Source organism: Pygoscelis adeliae, unplaced genomic scaffold (genome assembly GCF_000699105.1).
Source record: "Pygoscelis adeliae isolate BGI_AS28 unplaced genomic scaffold, ASM69910v1 Scaffold243, whole genome shotgun sequence".
In the NCBI taxonomy this organism is placed as follows: Eukaryota; Metazoa; Chordata; class Aves; order Sphenisciformes; family Spheniscidae; genus Pygoscelis; species Pygoscelis adeliae.
In genome coordinates, this window is record NW_008824363.1 from 577,105 (window position 1) to 599,457 (window position 22,353).

Sequence of the window (22,353 nt, forward strand, 5' to 3'; positions counted from 1 at the left end):
ATATATGTGCAATCAATCCTTTATATCACTTAGCTAAGATTTCAAAGTTTAGCATGCTGTTAGTCACTTACCGAGTATCTATTGCAGCAAGGCATCTCTCAACCTCGAGGAGTAACCTTGAGAGGCATCTCTACTCAAGGGGAGATCCTGGCGTGCAGCCTGCTGCCATGCAGGAGAGCTAAAAGGGCTCTTGGGCTGCTCACTATTTATAGGGGTAAGATGATTGACTCATAGTCATATTTACATACTTATAACTGTGGTTAGGTGGGCGTATTTCTCAAAATAACCAAGGGCTATTGTGTTGTTATCTGGCTCCCCAAATCCACTTCGTTAATGGACGAAGTTTCACCATAAGCATCCATTAACGACTACCCCTGGTAGTTATCACTTAAGCAGGGTTACAGGAGATAAAGGTCAGGTTGGGCGGGGGAGCACACCGTCACATACTGATACATAGCTTTCTGGATAATTCTGGGGGTTCATGTTCTCTGTTATTCCCACACTCATTCTTACCAATGTCAGTTCCACCCTGAATGAGCCACTCTGTGGTCCAGGAAGACGTGCATATTTCTTGTTTTTCAGTCTTCACGCAAGTGCAGTGCTACTTTAGCTTACCAGAAGGACTGTTGACTGCACTTGGTCTTCTTCCAATGTGATTCTCTCTAGTATCTCTGTTCCCAAGCTCACACTCTCTCTGTTCATCACCTGGCCTCTTTTCACATGGTCTTCTGTTGTCCTTCCTGGCTTACCAGTGTTTTCTGAGGTGCCAGTGGAGACTTCTCAGCTCATTGCAGACTTTTCTCACACTCTCCGTTTCCTCTCCTTAGAAGTTTGAAGCTCTTTGTCCTTGAATATCTTTCATACTGGACTCCTTCACCCTTTTGCTTAATAGCAAAGCTTACCCTGTCAACTCCATGCTGGCTTATTTTGTACTTTTCTCAGTTCTTCCTATTCTGTGGAACTTCATTGCTGAAAGTCCCGTAATTAATATAAATTCCCCCTTACAGACTTTTTCTTCATCCTCCAAATTTGCCAAATTCTTACTCAGTTGAGTTCATTCCTGGAGTCCTAGTGTCCTGGTTTCGGCTGGGATAGAGTTAATTTCCTTCCTAGTAGCTGGTACAGTGCCGTGTTTCAGATTTAGTGTGAGAATAATGTTGATAACACACCGATGTTTTAGTTGTTGCTAAGTAGTGTCTACACTAGTCAAGGACTTTTCAGCTTCCCATGCTCTACTGACTGAGAAGGCTGGAGGTGCGCAAGAAGCTGGGAGGGGGCACAGCCAGGACAGCTGACCCAAACTGGCCAAAGGGACATTCCATACCATGTGACATCATGCTTAGTACATAAACTGGGGGAAAGCTGGCTGGGGGTGCTGCTGCTTGGGGACTGGCTGGGTATCGTTCGGCAGGTGGTGAGCAACTGCATTGTGCATCACTTGCTTTGTATATTATCATTATTATTATTATTATTATTATCATTTTATTGTATTTCAATTATTAAACTGTTTTTATCTCAACCCACGAGTTTTCTCACTTTTACTCTTCCAATTCTCTCCCCTATCCCACTGCAGAGTGGGGAGTGAGCGGGCGGCTGTGTGGTGTTTAGTTGCTGACTGAGGTTAAACCACGACACCTAGAAATTATATTCTAAAACCAGCTTAATATATTTGTAGCAGAATTGTAGTATGGATTAAGGTTTCTTTTGCTGTTACAGTTCAGTTGTTTTCTAGAAATTTTGTAAAACAAGTCTAACTGCTGAAGTTACTTAACTTCAAATTAATGAAGTAATACCAAAATAGAGTAAAAGTACTGGGAGTTATGAGCTTTGGAAAGACTTTTGACTGTCCAAAACCAATCCTGTTCAGACATGCAGTGCTTGTTGCTATTTTCAGTTTGGGCGCTATGTAACATTTTGTTTAAACTTCAAAATAGTCATACAGCTCTCCTTTCTTCTCAGATCGAGACTCTGAGATATGATCTTCAGGCTGCACTGGATGAGTTACAGGATGTGAAAGAGGAACGCTCTTTTTACCAAAATAAGTCTGACAGACTAAACCAAGAACTTAATCATGTCTTAGGAGGGCATGAAAACCGTATCATCGACGTAGATGCTCTATGTATGGAGAACAGGTGAGTGCATTGCAAACCTTACTGTTTCCCTAGAACAAGTAGGGTATTCCTTTAACAGGAGCATCAGGAAGTCAGTCACAACAAAACTTTAAAGAAAATGTATCCAAGAATAAAAGTTAAGAGATTTGGGTAATTTTTGTCTGTTTTGTTTGTACTGTAGCTAACCATCAAATAATATTGAGAAAGTTAGGCTGCAGGAAATTACCAATGTTTTATTTGGCTACAGAGATGTCAGTGATATTCCCAAATAGAGCTAAACAAGGAAAAGGAAGAGAAGTGCAGACTTTTTATTCCCATCACTGTGTGGCACCAAAACAAGAATATTAAAAACCAATGTCTTCAGAAACTCACAGGAGCTGTAATGGGCTAACCTTGGATTGGAAACAGGGACTTTGAGTACCCTGAGTTAGCAGTTTCAGACATAATTCTCACCACAGGGAGAGGTTGTCAACATGGAGTGATTTGCCAACAAAAGTGGCTGCTGAAATCACCCATGTAGATATTCTTGCCGCTTCCTTGGGAAAAGAATGTGTTTTATGGTCTCTGCTAAGGACAACAGAGAGGAGTCACTGACAGAGCCATAGCAGATACCTCCCTTAATGTCAACAATTATCTTAAAGTGAAATAGATCTTGTAAGACACTTTCCATTTACAGAGACTTATGCTTCAGGTAGGAAAGTGTAATACCAAAGGCATTACTTCCTCCCAGCAGCTCCAGGGTTTTTTTTCTGTTCTGCGTGGCCTACAGAGTTCTGTATCAATTTAAGCCCCCTGCTCCCCTGACAGCGATAGGATTTTTTTCTCTAAAATAGTTAAATTGTCACAAACCCTAATACAGCTGCAGTTGCACTACATAAAGGAGGATAGTTTATAAACCCTTTATACATGAAAAAGATATTTTCCTATGTTGAAATAGCCGTCTAATCCAAGTCTATAAACTCTTCTAGAAGAACCATACTGTTTCAGTTAACTGTATACCATTTTTCAACTATACTGTTAAATTTTCTACTTTGTGATTGCTAATGAGAAGTGCCATGTAAGTACTGGATATTGCAATGCAAAAGTTCTGCATAGTTGAGTCTTGTGTTGACATATATACAAATCTTCATGTGTCCATCTCACAAACCTTCAAGTACAGAGGACATGAGTAAATGCTTCCTGACTATTTCTTCTAGACATAAATATATCCTTTTAGCTTCCCTCTCCAAAAACCTGAGGACCTATATAAAAATGGTTGTCAGCATGCTTGACAAATCTAACAGAAGGGCAGCCTCCTTTTCTGATGTAATTTGTTTCCCTACTTAAAGTTTTATAGGGTCAAGAGCAGTAAGATTTTGTTATTTTATCCCTCACAAAACTGCAGAGGGAAAAGAACTCTCAGTAGTTCAAAGAGAGGACATGCCAAATAGTAAAGAGGAGTGCTTGAGGCCATACTTGAAGGTAACATGAAGTAAAGGATTACATTTCTTTTTCAGGTATCTTCAAGAGAGATTAAAACAACTTCAAGAGGAAGTCAATCTTCTTAAATCTAATATTACTAAATATAAGGTAAGATCCTCTTAGTGTATCATCTAAACTGTGCTTTGTTGTTCATGGAGATTATTGTTCATTCTCATGTTCATATGCACTTAAAGAACAAAATTGTGTCTTCAAAGAAAAATCCACCATTAACATTCTGACGATATTAGTATGTATGCATATTACATGCTTAGTCTTCCTTGTAGGCTTCTTAGCTGATGTAGTACAAAGGGATACCCATTAAGAGTATTTTGAAAAAGGAATTAAATACCTTTTTTTAGGTTCTGTGGGGGGACCCTCCTCCTGCTGGGGAGGGCGATCAGCCTTCCAGCCCACTGGTAGGTGAAAAGTAGCAGGTCATGCAGTGTGTGGTGAATGACTGCAACTGTGTTGTCATCACAAGCAGGTCTTGTCTCCCTGTTCCCTAATGGCCACACTGTTTCTTCATGTGTCGTACTTCATTGTTCTTCCATTCCTGGGTGAAGATATATGCTGTTTTGCATGAAACCTTTGGGACTGAATCCTGAGAGCAAAATATTCTTGCTCTTCCCTGAAGTCAAGCACTCTGTTTTCTTCTGCAAGTGATTTTGGGGTGTTGGAAGGGAGGGCTGCTTGTCAGGCCCTGAGAAGGGTTGTCTTAAGACTGGCAATAGGACTTCTTAACCATTTAGGTTCACTATGAAGCAGTCACAGAACTAATTGCTTTTTGTGCATGAACAAAGCTCCTCAAAGTACTAAGTTCAGTTCAGTGTCTGTTCACACTTATGACTTGGGTCTCGGAGCGTGAGTTGGTTTATTGGTGAGCACTGAGCATCTTGGTGGTCTGGTGGGTTTCACGGAACTGTAATTGTTTTGGAAGAGCTGGACTTCTGTAGCAGCGTCATTCTGCTACTAATTCCTGAAAGTCAGTATTTGCTACTAGAGGGGCTTCTAGAAACTCTGACAGAGGAGTTTGAGATTTCCCTTTGAAGCCTATCTAAAGAAACATTGGGGAAAGTCTGATTTTGTTCCCAACTGGTATTCTCTACAGGATACTGCAGTATCTTCACTGGCACTCAGCAGATTATTAAAAAAATAGGCAAGTCTTAAAAATGCATTGGGAGAGCGGGTGGGAGAGACTACAATAAAGTGATTGCAATGAAACAGAATGAGTCTTCATAACATTGCAAAGACTGTTTTGGCTGGAGAATAATACTCCAGGAGAGTCACAATCCCATAGGTTACTATGGGTGTAAGCTCCAGGCTCTGCAGAGTTGTTCTGGGACCAAAATCCAAACTTCCAGATTCTTTACTCCTAATGAAAGGATTTGTTGGCTACTGTTTTTCTAAATAAGATATTTGTTGTTTCCTTAGAATGCACTAGAGAGACGAAAAAATTCAAAGACTCATAGTAGATCCAGTAGCAGTGCTCTGACTGGAGTCCTGTCTGCAAAGCAAGGTATTGCATAAATGCAGCATGGTGTTGCATATCCCATTGAATTCCTTCCATCTTACCTCTTAATTTCAGTCACCCTTTCCTCACCAACCAAACCAAAATCTTTCTTCTCTTTCCTGTTTATTATCATGTGCTAATTTTTGTCCTTTTCTCAGTTGACTCGACAATATAAAATTTGCCTCTTGAGTACTGCTTCTCCTTTTGTTACTCTTTTGCCATTCATTCTCTCCCCTGTCAGTTTTATCAAATTTTTTTTTGATCTCTAAACCCCTCTGCAACTTTGACCCTGAAAAATCACTTCTTTATTCATCTCTTTGCTCTGCTAACAATGGCAATCACAGTTCATATTCCAATGAAAAATAGACTGGGTGGTAGAGGAGGGGCCCTAAGTCAAGTTTTCTGCTCATGTTCTTGGAAGCTTTACATTCAGATGTTTCGCAAGAAATCCTTTTGTCCCATGTTTCTTCATGGGATTGCAAAATGGAGTAATCTCTTTTTGCCCCTTCAAAGAAAATATCAAGATTAGGAAAGAAAGGAGAAGAGAAAATTCTTTGAGCCAAACAAAGAGGCACCCTACTGTTTAGGTGTTGGTGTATTCATACACACACAAGATCAATAGTATTTGTCATGGTAGGTTGAAACTCGCTTTTCTGTTTTTGACTTGTCTTCTGTCCTCTTCTCCATGTACTTGTATACATTTTTTATATATTTTTTATATATATATATATAAAATTAAAGGGGCAGAGCCAGATTCTAGTTACAGAAGTTAGTGATACTAGTGAACCTCCTGATGTGGTTGAGAGGTACAGGCTCTAAGCTGCAGAGGAAGAGTTCATGGGTGACTGTATTTTCACATCAGTCTTAACCTGAAGGATGCAATGATTCTAAAAAGTAATATAAAAGCTTCCTTGTGGGCTTATGTTTTAATGTAAGTGGGAGAGAAATGACCGATTTTTACCAATCTGTAGGTCTGTAGAAGAACGAGTTTGTTTCCTTCTAAATGAAAATAATTTTCCAAAAGCAGAATTAAGTTAACAGAAGATATGTCTGCCTATACTTGTTCTGGCAATTGCTGTGGAATAACGATCAGCTTAGAAAGCCACCATCTTTATGCCAGCTAGAGATTATATTTCTGGTCTTTTGGCTTTGTTTATTAACTGAAGGAAAAAAATAGGTATTCATTTAAGTAATGAGAGTAGTTCTTTAATGCTAAGTAAATGCTTTTGTCACATCTCTGTGCCTGAGAAGCCAAAACTCATTTGTGTTTTTAACATTATAGTCCAAGAGTTGTTGTCGGAGGATCATGGATGTAGCCTACCAGCCACACCACAGTCTATTTCAGATCTCAAATCACTGGCCACTGCATTGTTGGAAACTATCCATGAAAAAAACATGGTCATACAACACCAAAGGCAAACCAACAAGTAGGTAGCATGACTTCTAAGTAAAATAGAACTTACTAAGCAATGGAAAAGTCATAGTTCTGGGGGAGTTTCAGGGAAATGGGAAGAAAGGTGATTTTCACAGAAAATTTATTGTCATTGTTAACTGGTGGGTTCTTTAGTTTTTAAGATCAGGCATGTGTTTAGAGAAAAATTACGTTTTCAAAGTAAAGTCTGGGGTTGACACAGACCTGTCTGCCTCTGCTAGGCAAGGATTGATTTGCTGCTCAGGTTGAAGACAAACCATAGTAACGCTGGGAGGACTTCTAGCAGGTAGTCTGCAGGGAGGGCTAAAGAAAAGCTGCCGGGAGGAAGGACACCCTTGAACTGGAGAAGATATGTGATAATTGGTTGTTAATGTAGGAATTTGCTAATGAATACTGATGGAAATAGTAAATGTTGCACCTAGGAAAGGGTCTGAAAAGATTTAGTGTAACATTTGTCACAGGCTAGTGGCCTATGTGTCATACAAATGATAGCTGTTGCTCCTATAGTTACTTTGCCAAAAGTTGTAGGAGATAAACACAGTTGGATCGCTACTATATGATTTTTTAAAAATCTGAACTGAACTTTCAAGGAGAATTTGTTTACTTTTAGCTGTTCTACTCATCAGTAGAATTCTTTGTGTCTCGCACAGCTCCTATCATGGCAGAATATAATCATTTTTGACACATTTTCTGACATTCTGATATTATTGTCCTTATACAGTGTATGAAAATCAGAGCTAGGAAGTGTTCCTTGATTCTGTGCTCAGTTTTTTTTTTCCTTTTTTTTTTTTTTAAACACTGAGTCACTACTGGTAATCAGAGGTTATTCAGGCTTCTCAAAAGCACATCAGGACCAGATGCCAGAAACAGGCAGACATCTTTCATGAAAGGAAGGAGTAGTACTGAAGTAAACTGTATTGCACTAGAATAGATGATTCGTTTTGAAAATTGATAACTCTGATACTAGGCAGACTCCATTGCATAATTCTTAGTGATGTGGCAACAGAAGTGGAAGAGCAGTTTATAGCCACTCTTAATACTCTTGAGAAAGCAAATGCCTAATCAGCTAAAGGGAGACTAAAGCGGTGAAAATGTAGCCCAGATCTAACTGATAGCAGCTCAGGCAATTCGTGTCTGTAAGTGTGTCATGTAATGCAAGAGGAGTTCCTGCACGGAGCAGTGCTAATGAAGGGCTAACACCTGCTTTCTCTCCCTCCTTAATGCTAATGTAACATCAGAAGGAAAACATCCAGAAAATAACTTTTGTTATTCCAAGTATAACCAACCTTTGCCTTTTACATCCTGATACTGTATCATTACCTGGTGTTCTAGTTTGCATACTCTTGCCTATAACCATAGCAAATGTCTTTCTTAGTTTTGTATCTCTTTGATCACATGCAGTCTCTTGCATCTCTCAAATGTATCATTGCGATGATGCCTTTACTTTCTGATACCACTGTCTCTGCTTTCAACTAATGAGTATGGGCTTTCTTGAGATAAGCCTTCACAAGCAGATATGATTCTTCTATCTGCATGCCCAACTGGCCATATATAGCCACAGGAGTAGAGATTGGATGTGTGCATAAACTAATATTCTGTGCCCAATAGAAGATCAGATCTTAGAGGGAGGTGAAAGTCCACATCTCTTCCAGGTCAGGAGTGTGCTCAGAGCTGTAGTGTTGTGTTCACTTCAGGATGCTTCAGGGGGAAAAAAAAGAAAGACAAATCCTGGGCAAGTTGAGTGAAGAGCCTCAGCAACACTCCTATGTGGTATCCTCATTCTTTTTGTCAACTTTGGCTTTAGTTGGGTTAAAGAAGCTTTTAAGGAGCTAGGATGAATTGGAACTACTTCAAGAAGAAATACCTAAGACACAAAACAGGAAAATGCAGGTAGGACATCAGGGAAAATCATCCTTTATTTGAGGTGCATTAGCTGGTTGTTGGGGGCACTTATTTGCCATGTAAAAAGTTACAAGTAAAGACTGCTGACTTCTGAAAATGGGGAAGAAACTGCCCACCTGTCAGAGAAGGTTAGAGGTGAGAGTGAGGTCAGTGCACAAGTAAAACAGACAGGTCCATAAACTGGTCCTAGCAGAAGATGCATTATTTTGTTGAAGACACTTCTCCATTCAAAGTAGGAAGTTGAGAAGGATGTGGGACTAGAGAGAATTGTAATAATAAAAGCTTTTACATAAATCAGAAGATAGAAGTCTTCTCCTTCACCTCTCTGTCCTGTTTGCCTGGCTTTTCCTGTGCAAAGAGCATGTTTGGAGGATGCGGTTACTCTTTAAGATTGTTGTGTGAAGAAGGTGAGATTCTATTGGGTAAAGAACGTGAGATTTTCCATTCAGGGAAGAAGTTCTGCTTTTGATAATTGATAGATGATTGACCTATTAGTGATTCTATTATCAGTAAATTAGACTTTTCAGACCGTATGAACTTATTTTCCTCCAAACAGTTAACCTACTCTAAAGTCAAAACCTTTTTTGTTGCTTGCAAATTGAGATATGGCTATATAAGTTTACAACAGCAGAATGGTAGATTTGCTTTCCGATTAACTGAAGCGGAAACAAGACAGTGGGGTTTTTTACATAGATTAGAATTTGAATGTGCTGTTGAAGTTGACTTTCTGCTGTTATACCGTTGTTGAAAACATCCGTTGCCACTTGCTCTTGGAACAGACACACTATTATTATTGCCGCTTTTCTAAATATGTGGCATGATAAAAGGAGCTGTGGGAGTATGTGCCTAGGAACAACTGGGCTAAATCCAGCCTTTAATTTTTTTAGCCCCACTTTTAAGAAAAAAAGAAGTTGTTTGGGAAGAAAACAGGTCATTTTCCCCAGGTGATTGGTAGCTACTACTGCTAAGTTTAAGTAACATCCTATGTTTTTCCTCACAAGCACATTAGCTTAATTTGAAAAGGCAGCTGTAAATGAATTCTGTATGCAGTAATGTGTTGCAAAATTAAATAGTTACATAAATGCAAAAATAAACAGTCCTAACCCTGCCTAGCAAGTGGATAAAATCTTTTTTTCTTCTACCAGCAATAAACTGTTTATTAGATGTTCTTTTTAGTGCAATTTGTTCCTGAAATTGCCAGCACCCATGCAAGCCAGATCAGTGTGGAAGGTGCTCTGCTGCTTAGACATGTTGCACTGATTTTAACATTTCTAACTTGGGCAAGCTCGGTCATGACCAGAATTACGAAAAGGATTGTGTCAGTCTGTAACTGAGTAAATGTTTTCATATGATATATAGAACTAGATATATGACTGTGACAGACCCTATTTACAGACATTTGGGTGATTGTATCTGTATGAGGGTATATGACTTCTGTAGCAAGATCTAAATTGAAAGTGAGGTGAATGGAGCTCAGGTGCTGTAAATCAGCACGGCTCCCTTCAGATTATGGCCATGTGTGTTGGGAAGCATGGGAGAGCTAGAAGGGAGCTTCGAATTCAGGTGGGAGCAACCTTATCCTGGAGGGAGGTTTAGACTAACTCCCTTGTTGCATTAGACACATGACCAGAGGACAACAGAAATAGCTATCGGCACCTTTGTCCATGACATGATCCTTCTGTTTTAGTTGAAGGATCTGGTCCACTATGGCTAGAGATAAAAAAATAGATTAGGGAATTTGATGCTACCAACCCATGCAGCCCCTTTAAAAATACCTACTGTTCCAGGCCACCACAGCTCAGTCTTCCCACAGCAGATATGGAGGTGGCAAATTATCTGGAGGTCACAGGGGAAAGGAAAGAATGGGATAAACCACTCTGTGTTCAGGATTGCTTACACAGTTATTGTTCAAAAGATGCTTTTATAAGAACTCGCAGCTTTATGAAGGGTTCATTTCTCCCATACCTGTCTTCAGATAATGTGGTTTGGAGCAAACTAGAATCATACTCATCACTGAATGTATTTTGCTCTCGTCCTGAATGAAAGCAGCAGGGTTAAGTATTGTCCTCTCTTTTTGCCAACCATTGTTCAGAGCTGCAGAATGATCCTTCTATGTGAGAACCCGCAACAAAGGTTAAAAAATAGCTCAACGCCTCTTCTGAGGATCCAGTAGGAATTACCAGGATATATTTGCTCCAAAACCTTTAGAAATAGTGTGGTACAGCTGATAAATGAATTATAAAGTTTAAGAGAAGCAAGACAAAAGTGACTTTGCTATTGCTGTCTGAATAAAAAGAGCAGTAGCAATAAGTGAGCTTGATGCAGAAGGTTGAGTTTCCTTCTGTGGTACAGCTAGCTGACAGGGAGGGCAGTATCTTTCCCCCCTTTTCTGCCCTGGAACTACTGGTGAACTACTTACGAAAATAATAAGTGTTTTTTCTTGTCCTGGCAGAAGTGCTAAACTTGTCACCCATTTGTGGTGACAATCATTAGCTACATCAATTTTGTTTTGTCGGCTCCCTGGCTGACCTAACATGACGTGGAAGAAGTCTTGCATCATCTCTGTTCCCTGCCCCTCTAAGCCAGGGGAACTTCGCGTCCTTCAGCTGACCTTTGCTGGGGCCTTAGACCGGGAGATGGGGAGTGGGCTCCCCGTGTGCAAGGTAGAGCTTCTTGCAAGTTGCTCTGTGCCTTTCTCTGTCACCTGTTGCTTTGTACTGCAGAGCGCAGTTGCTGGATGTTGGGCCATACACTGGGATATGAAAATGGAGTTATTAAGGCTGAGTCTCTCATACCAGATGGAAGCATTCTGAAAGCAAAATCTAGACTTGAGCAACTTTGACTGTAATTGGAGAAGACAGTAACAGATCCATCATAACCTTGGTAACCTATTTGATTACTGAGTTTTGATGGGGAAATAAACATAACTGCTCCCAAATGTCTTCTCTCGTCTGTTTGTAAATGTGATGGACTGTTTGCTTTTCAGTTGATATACACCCCTGTACCTCTCGGTGCTCTCTTTGATATTTATTATAAGCTTTCTCTTTCTCTTTTACATTCTCTCTCTCATCTTGATATTTTTGTAATCTTTAAAATACTTACAGACTTTTATTCTGTCACTGCAAAGCCCTCACAGTAGAGATTTCAAAAATACTTAGTCCTTGTTAATAATTTTTTCTAGCCCCTTTGATATTTGCTGGGTTTGCTATTCTTCATGTCCTTCCCTGATTCTGCCATCTTGTCAGTAATGACGTTCCCAGTATGCTCAAATGTCTGCAGCATAAAACCCTCGGTGGGGAGCACGCAGTGCAGTATTACACAGCTCTGGTGAGCAGGAGAAGATACTATTGCCTTGCTGTGTTGTGAAATGCTGCTTCTCATCATTCAGTTCAAATTTAACTGACTTATCCCATTGCTGTAATTTGATGAGTAAAACTTGGTGTCCATTACCTCTGTTGTCATTTTAGAACTGCTGCCTTGTCTAGGTTTCTCACTCTATTGAGTGTTGTTTGGGATTTATTTAAAGACTTTTAACTCTAGGAGACTTGCTGTGCCTGTGAGAGAAACACTTCCAAAAGTTCATTGGAAGGAAGAGCTCTCTTTGCAAGATAGAAATCTCTCATTTGATCTTGGGAGAGAATTAAGACTAAAAGTTAAATCCTGCAGGAAAGCTAACTGTAGATAGTATTTGTGTAGGAATAAGATACAAAAGAAGAGATGACCCAAGAAATGCAGTGAAAACTAAGAGTAGGTGATAAAGGCACTAAAGAGCTTGAAGCTTTTCAGCAAAGTAGAAAACAGAGTTCAGCACTAAAAGAAAAGATGTGGTAGAAAAGATATTCCTTGCCATTTTAAGCAATCTTAGTGATGGAGAATCCTCTGTGAATAAAGGACTAGGCCAAAATTGTATCTTAGAACTTCAAAATCAATCTAGATGTTGTCCTGAGTTTTCCATATTTTGTCTGCATAGCTTTTACCTTCTGGTTTTAGCTGTAGAGAAAGTAAAAGTAACCGGGAAAAGATATTTGCAGGCAAGGAAATAGAAATATTGTGAGTTGCTATTCTTTGTCTGTACCGAAGGGCAAAGGTTGAATTTCCAGTACATCCTAGACTTTTTTTTTTTTTTTAAACCATGGTACAGATTAGACAACTATATTTCATTTTCTTTTAACTCTAGGGGAGGTTTTCCATTGCCATTAGTGAAAAGAGATGACTGTATACAGGTTTACTGCACTAGTTAAGTAACAAGTTAAAAATTCAGCTGTAGTCATCTAAGCAATTGGGCTTTGGTTACCTTAGTATAACAAGGAATCTCATCTCAGCTGACTATCCCTGGCTTTTGTTTTTGTTTTTCTGAAGAATTCTAGGTAATCGAGTGGCAGAACTAGAAAAGAAATTAAGAACTTTGGAAATTGCTGGCTTGTGGAGTCTTCCAGGTTAGTAAAAATTCAAGAGGACAGCTTGCGTTGTTTAGTTTTTGAGGGAAAATCTGCATTTAAGAAAAGCTTGGCTATAATTTTTTTAATGACAGTTATTTTGCGAATGTGCAGTTTAGCACATTCGCAAAATTAGAAACCTCTAATAAATATTAAGTTGAAACCAAAAATCACTAGACTCTTTAAACTCTTAAGTCAAATATGTATACTGAAAAAAAAAAAGTTTTAAATACTGGAAATAATCAAATTGTCTCCATAGTCCACAGGCAAAAAAAATGGAACCATTTTATTTAAACAGTTGTATAAAATGATACACAGGATATTGGCCATTATGTTTTTCAACAAATTTTATTTATTAATTTTGTACTTCTTGTAACTTCCATGGATTTTATCGCTGTATTTTTAATGTTTTTCTGTAGAATCATAAACTTTGAGAAATTGGAAATGTAAATGATCTTAAATTTTCTAGTCCATCTCTCCAGAACAGGTTTATTCCCTGTAGCATCTTAAGTAGTGTATTTGGTTTTGAATTACTCAAGTAATGGGAGATTAATCTGCTTCCTAATATACCTCGCTGTTAGGAAAATGTGCAATATTTAATTTACATTTACTTTTTGCTTCTTTTCTTCCCATTACACCTAATTGTGTCTTCTTTAACCACTGTAAATTATGCTACTCCATTGTTGGCGTTTGCATCATTAGGCTTTGTTGTTTACAGCTTCCTATCAGTGCTACTGCGGGTGGGAGATAGCGTGGTTTAGGCTTCTATTTTTTTGGCTCTGTGTTTTTTCCACCTAACCTTTCCATCTAGAAGAAAACATTTAACAAAGCTGAAGAGACCTTCTGACAAACCTATGCTGTTCAACTGTGTGGCCCGGTGTGGTGTATTTCCACTTTAGCTTGCCCGTTGTAGGCATTCTCAATTGCCTTCCTGGAACTGGCTCTCTCATTGATGCTTTCCAGAACTGAAGGTCCCAAATTGGTTTCTATGGATTACTCTTCAGTTAGTCACCTAACATAGTGCATTTGTCCCTCCGTACATTCTCCAAAAGATGCAGGTGAAATATTTGTCTAAGACCCTCCTAATGTGGTTTTGTACATTAGTACAAATGTGTATCACAAACTCACCAGTTTAAGGTACTGTAGGTTTTTTTCCAAAAACAGTGTTCCATTAATAAATGCAGCATTTCTAATATTTGCAAAATGTATTAAAAAAAATCGAACAGTGGGAACTTCTTGCACTATTGTTGGTCTATGTAGGTAAGACATCAAATTAATGTTTATACAATAACAACTGTCTCTTTCCTTCCTTTCTTTTGCTGCCTGAAGGCCTGAGCTACAATGTCTCAGTGGGATTTGGGAGTAGGTTCTGCTTGACATATATTTTTAGTAACTGATTTTAGCAGTACGTTAAATATTGTCACTGCATGTAAATAAACGGAAATGTTATCTGAACATTTTTATATCTGACAGATTAAGATGTTCAGTCAAGTGAGTTGGATGACCACAGGAGAAATAGAGACTGCTCTACAAGACAATTCCTTTAAATTGAGGAAAATAGTAAGAAAGGATGATCTTAAATAGTTGTAAAGGAATTTTACACTGGATTGCGAGTTCTGTTGAGCCCCAAGGTTTGTTGATTTGCTGCTTGCCTTTTAAATAAAGAGTGCACTTTTGTTTCCAAGTGCACTCTAGTCCCAAGGTGGTCAGAAAGAGCCTTCCAACACCTGGTGGGTCACCAATTTTCTTTTCAGAGCGTGGAGAGCTTCCGCTCCATAAAACAGCAGCGTGTAACAAATAGTGTGGGAACTACCACAGTGGACTCTGCAGCTGAATGTTGGCTAGGGTGAGGGGCAGAACATGGAGAGTATCTCATCTAGTCAGTCTTAAATCCAGAGAGAAAAAATTATTATTTGGTTGTGAGTTGAACTTTTTGTCATTGGAAAAAATACGCAGATAAAAGCTGATGTTCAGTCTAGCACTGAAAGAAACACACATTATAAATTGCAGGTTTTTAATCTGAAGTTAATGTTCCTACTTAGGCATCATTGTCCATATAACATTTATAACATCCGCTGTCACCATGATGTTAATATCTTCCAAATGGTGTTAATAAATGATGTTAATAAACTTTATCCTATTGAAGAAAGAGCTTGACCTCTTTTAGATTTTTGTTAGGTGACATATTTGTCATCTGCTTTTTGAGCAATGCATGAATGAACTGTGGGGAAGCTAAATCAAGAGGAAGTGCATATTTAATTTTTGAAATGGTGAAACTGGTAGCATAGTTCATTTTCTGTAGAAGTTCTGCCTACCACAAACTTTAGCTTCTCCTGTTTGGAAAATGGGCTTTAATTAAAGAAACCTCTTGAGAGGTTCATTGCTGAAAAGAAAGCAAGCTGGGGCATAGATTTGGCTCTGATTTTCTTTTTATGAGCCTACTTGCCTTGAGAAGGAAGCAGAGAATGTGATGTTTGCAGAAGCATTTAATTCTTTGGTTTGTCTTAGGTACATTGTGGTTCAAATATGCATGCATAATATGTTAAGTGTATTCAGTAATAGTACATAGTGAACACCATCTTATTCCTCTCACAATTTGATGTCACTAGACATTCAGATAAGTAATTCTGTAGTTTTAAAAATCTATCACTTCCTGAAAATTCCCGATTTCCACTGAAAAAAAGCCTAAGAAAAGAGCCGACCATGACTCAGCCTTTTCCTGTCTGGGATGATAAGAAAGTTTCAGCGCTGCCTCTTGCTCTGCAGTAGTCAGCGTGGAGCAGAGGCAAGGTAGAATTAAAGGGCTCAGCAGCTGCTGTGGGTATAGCCAGTTACAGCAGTGTAGTGTGCAGCAGAGGTTATAAGAGGACACCCAAACCTGGAGAAGAAAATGAGGAATTTACTACTACTGAAAACTTATTTGTCTGCTTATTTTGAGATCTGTATACTTTTCACTGAAGTCCTTGAAAAATTCCTTAAATAGAGAAACACAAAGCTATATAAATTATGAAATTGAGCTTATACAGCAGCTAATTTAAATTCCCTGTGTGTAATCCAACTTCAGATCATGATTCACAGAATACAGTGCAGCAATACCCCCATGTCCCTCCTTCATGAATGGATGTGAGTCACTGTTAATAAATAAATATGCATTGGACTCTTTGGGCCACATCTGTTGCTTAGATGTGTGGATACTAAGCTTAGCTTTATTTTCTGTAACCAAGTTGGTTTTCAGAGAAAAATGTGAAAGTAGATGTGTTTAGTGTGTAAATGCTGGCTGGAAGTCAAGAAGTTTATTTTCTGAAGCTTGTCTTGCACTCTGCAGGGACTTTAGCTCAGGCTTTACTTTTTTGTCTTCAAAAAAAGAAAAAGACTCTGCTTTCTACTTTCCTGTTAAAGCCCACACACAATTTTTTTATTCATCATCTTTTTTAATTTGACTTCTTCTGTTGGATTCTTTTGAATCTTTTTGGATATGCAGCTACCTTTGACTGTGTATGAATATCTATTGGATGTTTTCCTACCATTAGTTCCCTGTATGATTTAGTTCTTCTTCCAGCATAAAATTCCTTCACTGTTACAGGAAGGTGCATTCGTCTAGGGGCTTTTGCATTTTGAAATAGCCATCAGATTTGTTTTGCCCTTTTTTTTTTCTCATTTTAATTAATTTTGTCTTACACTGGGGGGGTTCTCCACTTTTCTGTTAGTTAATATTATTTTTTATTACTTGCTATGGTGAAGGCAGAATTCTGATGCATACTTGACAGGGGGATCAAAGCTTGACAAGATCCGTGTTTCAAAAGCATTAATTGCATTCATATTGCTGCGGTATATACCCCAAGATGTTAAGGATCTAAAAACGTCATTAATACCTTCAGGATCAAGGTATTTACAGCCAGTGCTTTCAAAAGTAGTTAGGGATTGGGGTAGTCCAGTCAGACTCCATGAGAACAGCTTGACTTTCATTATATCTTAGTAGGTACCAGAACTTTCTCAGAGCTGGATTTATTCTGGGTATCTCCTGACCTGGTGCTCTTTTGAGAGTCTTTGTCTTGGATGGGTGATTAGATTTAGGATGTGGCCTTAAGGTGAAACGTGCAAACAGACTTAGAGGGGAGAAGTGGTTGTTACATAAATGTCTGTTCTTCTGGAGATAGATAGATAGAGCAGTAGCTTGCCGCCCCCCCAGCCATTACTTTTCGATTGGCAGTTGTTCTGGAGGCCACACAAACACCACACTTAGCTGATCTTGCACATTTCCTGCCATTTCCCCTCTAGGTTTAAGGTAGCGTCAGTCACTAAAAACATGAGCATCCTGAATAGTGGAGGACTTCCTAAAGGATCTGCAGGTGTTGCTTTCTGTATTGCTAAAATATGTAAAGACTAGGCATCTACAGCAGAGTCCTCAGCTGAAGAGTTTCTTGCACTATTTTGTCTGCAAAAGAGCTGGAAAATTGCCCTTTTCCATTTGGCTTAAAATGAAAATGCTCAGCAATGTTTTTGGAATTTTCAGATTAAAATCCCTCCTGTTCCCCGGCAATGTATGCTTGTTTGCTCCCTCAGTTCTTAGTTACGCTAAGCTTTTAATATTTTTTTTAAGGGAGCATTGTAGGATAGTATGTGTGTGAGTCTGTAGTGTAAAACTACGTGTGATACGAGCAGGTTCATCATTGAGGCAGAGTGATAGAGAGTACAGAATCAGTGCTGAACACTTGCTGGTAATAGCATGCAAATGATCTATTACTCTCTAAAACTTTTGGTATGATCTGATTATTAATATTCTGAATTGAATGCTAATTAGTAATACAATTTGCTGCACACAGCACCTGGTCTTCTTTCAAAATCTGTCCTTTACTCAGTACTGCGGGTAAAAACATCCGCCTTTTCTGTACTTGACTTGCATATTTCAGCTCCAGTACAGAGTATTTTTTTCCATGCTGTAGAAGGATCATTTGAGATGCTTCTCCCGTTCTGTACTTTTCAATAACATTGCAAAAAAATTGTAGGATATGTTTGAGTATCGTTAGTGCACAATGGATGTAATTGGTGAATTAATAGTTCTAACACTCTGATTGTTCCAGGTGGAAAGGATACCATAACATTCAGTGACCCAACCTTGCCTGTTATACAGCAGTCCAGGTCACCGTTGTTAGCGTTTACTGATAAGCCACAGAAAACTGAAGTACAAGGTGAGCTCCTGGAACGTAAGGAACATGATGAGAGCTGAGCACTCATTTCTTTCCAAATAAAAAGTAATAAATTTTCATGCTGGGATAGCAGAAGGCAAAGTTTCAGTGGTCACAGAGATTGAATAAATCATCCACAAGTAAAACGGGTAGATGGTCCCAGTACAAATAGCAAAGAAATGACTGAAAAATGACTGTTGAATAGATTGCACAGGGCTAGGGATCAGGTCTTATACCTCAAAGAATTTTCCTGCCAGATAACTTGATACTGTGAGAAGTTATTCATGCCATCTATGTTACAGTTAACTGCCTCCTGCTCTTTTTCCCTCAGTTAAAATGCACAGTAGGAAAGCAGTCTGTGGAACTGGCTTAGCACTTTCCTGCATTATAGCTGATATCTAGATGAAAGGCTTCCTGATTGCGCCCGGTAAATTGAAATACTGGACTCGTTTTCCCAGAGAAATTGACTGCTTTTTTTGTAGTCTTGCATGTGTTTTCTTAAAAATCCTTCCCCAGTAGCAAGCTTTAACATCTCTCCAAAGTCAAGCTTAACTTCATTTGACAGTAGCAGACGATAGTGTTTTGCTGATAACCTTGATTCCCCACCCCCCCTTCCCCCGCCTTAGTTTTTCATAATGGATGGGAGATGGATTATTATGCTTGCCTATTGGCATTTGGATAAGCTCTGTAATGGGCATAACATTTTGGTATGCCCAGATCTTACTCAGCTAACCATGAAGCATCATAAAGAATGTATTTGTTAGTCCTGAAACTAAATAGATTGTGGCTTAATTTTGACTTTAGTATCCATGTCATCATCTGATAAAACTTGACAGCCAGTCTGATGGTTTTTTATAATCTTGATCAGCTGATATTTTTGCTAAAAATAAGAAGTGAAACTATAGTGAATAGTTCTCTGGTGAGTAATAACAACTCATAAATATTCATTTTTTGCCTGCTTAATCATTGATTTTTAATTAAATCTGCAGTTACTGAAAGTATTTACTTGGTGACATTATGCTCTTTCCTTTACGTATTTGTCCTAGGTGAGGTTGGTATTACAGTTTTGATTAAAGCTGCCTGTCAAATCTCATCAGACCCTGTTTCTGTTGCTTTGTAACACTGCCAAACTGTAGCTCTGGGCTGAAGCTTTCCATGCTGTGTTTTCTACTTCAGCTGATTTTTTTAATGTCAGCCAAATCACTTTTTTGTGTTAAATTCTGATGACCATGTGTTTTTTGTTTTTTTTTTTCTTTGTCTGTTTGTTTGGTTTTTTTAACATGCAAGCATTTAGTATATCTATAATTGAAAGGAATTTGAAATCTGGGGAAAAGGTTTCTGCCCTGAGAAAACGGGCTGGAGTTTCCACCCCATTCTAAACCATGCACTTTCAAATCTCATCTGCTAAAAACAATGAAAACCAAACCAATGATTCTGCTGAGTTTGCTTCATGCCACCAACGCTGATAAAACTCTGCATTCACCATTCCTTCAAGATAATGTAAACCTAGAGGGAAAAAAACCTGGAGCGGAGAGGAAAGGAAGGCTGAGATCAGGACTCTCAAGTGATGGGAAGGCTAGAGTAGATGGGGATTGACAGAGTCAAAGGAAGTCTGAGTGAGGAGGGACTTGTATCTGACTGAGCAGAGGTCAGAGCACAGGAGCGAGGAATCAAAATGCTGACAGTGAAAGCAAGGTGTGATAAAAAAGATTGAAAGGTGGATGAGAAATGGGCAGAGTGAGTGTAGGGACTGGATAAACAAAGGGATATAGGGCAGGAGCAAAGAGCTAGGCAGGGGAAGAGAAGAATAGAATAAAACAGCCCTGGAGAGGAGAAGGCAGACAAGGATTAGGCCTGTGGAAGTCATGGGAAGAATCTGCTCCCAGCAGGTCGTCACCCTCTTTCCCCTTCCCCATCCTATAACCGTAGGAGAGCCAAGATCAATCACAGAAATTCTGTCATTAAACTGGAGTAGGTTAAGAAATTTCTGCCTGCACAAAGTTTGGGGTTTTTTTCCCTTGCATGTGGCTCAGTATACCTGATAACCTGCAGTGAGAACTCAGACAAAAGTCGCCTCTGTGATAGTTTAAATAAACTGGGCCAACTTTTCAGTGACACAGATGAGCACATACATACTACCAGCTGTGCGGGGGATGCCATAGCTTCTAGCAGTAGGTGGAGCAACAATAACATTTTCCGTTGCTCCAGATCCTTTTTCTGGAGGATGTTTGGGGCTGCCCTCTTCCCTTCAAAGCCTGGAAAGGAAGCAGTGTGTTTTCAACAGTAGGGCATGTCCCTGTGCTTGGAGTCACACAGCTCCTCTGCAGTCAGCAGCTATATGGGAGTGATACACTGAGTCACCTTTTGTGCCACTCTGCATAGAGAATGACTCTCTGTTGTTGAGTTTTAGGAGTTTGGTGCATATTGCAATCTTTCATCTATACAGTGTACCTCCAAAATCTGGGAGAGCTTGGCAGCTGAGAAGAACAGGAATGTGTTCATCTGCCTTCATTTACCAAGGAAGTATGCCCTTGGTTTAAAAGTATTCCAGAAATAAAAACAAAACCACTTCTATTTTCCTCTTAGTTGAATGATCAGTTGAGTGAAAACAGTTGATAAGCAGAATAGCAATGAAGTTCTGAAATACTAGGCCTGATGTCACATTGGTCAGCTATGGTCCTTTAAATAGTACCATTGCTGTTTGGTGCCCGTTTGGCCCAGGAAACATTTTTAGCTTTTGCACTAACATACATTCTTTATCAGAACTTTCTATAATACATCAAATGTTGCTCCAGCTAGATCTACGGGTACTCAGAGGGCTTTTTCAGGCTTTTTTTATCTACTCTATCTGCTTACCCTGATCTCATCAAGGCCTGTTTTAGCGTGTACTTGTTATCATTGTCTCAGTAAAGCTGGATGGTAGACGTCTGTAGGATATACTATGCAGTTCCTGTATGAAAATGCATAATGACATAGTACAATCATATGAATTAAAGACTCTCTTGTGCCACCAAATCTCACTTTATCCAATGCACAGGATGGATAGTGTCGTGGGATGGATTGTACTTCAGCATCACAGCTACTAATGAACAGCTATTCAGGTTTTTTTCCTCTTCGTGGTTGTGTGTATTGTTCCTGCTGTATTGCTTGTGCGCTATTTCAAGCATTCCCTGAAGAGAAAAGTACTGTTTTTCTATGAACTTTTCTCTGGTGTTCTACTGCTTTGAAACAATTTATCTTCAGAAAATTGCAGCAAGATGATGGGATGGTGTTATCCCACTGTAGAGGGAGGAAACTGAGGCACGCAAAGAATAAGGTAGAGTCCCTGCTAATTTTGAGTGCCAACTTGAGGTACGTAAGTTTTGGCTCTTCTTGGAGCCCTTTGAGTATGTGTGTTCAGATACACAACACGAGCAGAGCAGTACTGCAAATCAAGCTCCTAGGTTTCCAGCTGAGTGCTCAGATAATGAGGATTAGATCCAGTGGGTGATCACCTTTTGAAAGTTAATTTATGCCTGCCTTTTCCACAGACTTAAATTCCAGCTCTTCAGAGTAGCATTCCTAGCTTCCTTAGTGGGAGCAAGAGTGTCTGTTCCCTTCATGCCAACCCTTGTCTCTCACTCAGCAGCTCCCAAATTATAAATGAGGCGGGTCTGATGGAGACTATAGGCTCCTGCATTGTGTAGTTCTGATCCCTCCCTGCAGCCAGGCTGTCCTGTGCAGTGCGTGAGGCAGGATTCCTGTGGGAGAAATAGAGTAAATGCTCATATACTAAAAGGTAATGCATACGCACGACAAGAGCCATTTTAAGCTGTCAGTGCAGTGGTACTTCTGGCATTTCCTAATTTTTCTTACTTGACTTCGCAAGCTTATTTTCAATGAGGCTTTTTGTCCTTAACTGAGATGAGGACAAATTCTCTTTCACAAAGCTGTTTGTTTACACATTGCTGTTTTCTCTATTCTGACATTTTGTTCAGTGTTTGCCTTTTGGTATAATGGTATATTTAAAATTCTTCCACTGCTGCTTTGTTTTATGCTGTTACCCGAATTAGAATAATCTTTTATGTTAGGAGAAATATTGCAGGACCAATCACGAAACTTCATTATTGGATGAAAGCCTGTGAAAAGCTCCAAATAAATGGAGCTTGTGTTAACCCCTGAAAGTGGTAGTGATGTGGGGATTAATGTTAAGCTGTGCCAAAACTTTCTGAGGCTGAGTGCCTTGCTTAGAGTTGATATTCCTTTGAAAAAGTTTGCCTGACCCTGCTGTTCTACAGTATGGTATCGACTATGACTCTTTTAGAGTTGTCGGTGT

At 39.2% G+C, this 22,353-nt stretch overlaps 1 protein-coding gene across 1 annotated transcript in view; it reads left to right on the forward strand.

Annotated features, from left to right (window-relative positions):
- CCDC149 (coiled-coil domain containing 149) overlaps positions 1–22,353 on the forward strand; it is a 53,704-nt gene that overhangs the window by 27,814 nt on the left and 3,537 nt on the right. The window contains exons 7-13 of the mRNA XM_009319895.1: positions 1,960–2,132; positions 3,608–3,680; positions 3,932–3,988; positions 5,004–5,088; positions 6,365–6,509; positions 12,776–12,852; positions 17,934–18,041. Of these exons, the coding sequence (XP_009318170.1) occupies positions 1,960–2,132; positions 3,608–3,680; positions 3,932–3,988; positions 5,004–5,088; positions 6,365–6,509; positions 12,776–12,852; positions 17,934–18,041 (718 nt within the window). The remainder of the gene's footprint in view (positions 1–1,959; positions 2,133–3,607; positions 3,681–3,931; positions 3,989–5,003; positions 5,089–6,364; positions 6,510–12,775; positions 12,853–17,933; positions 18,042–22,353) is intronic.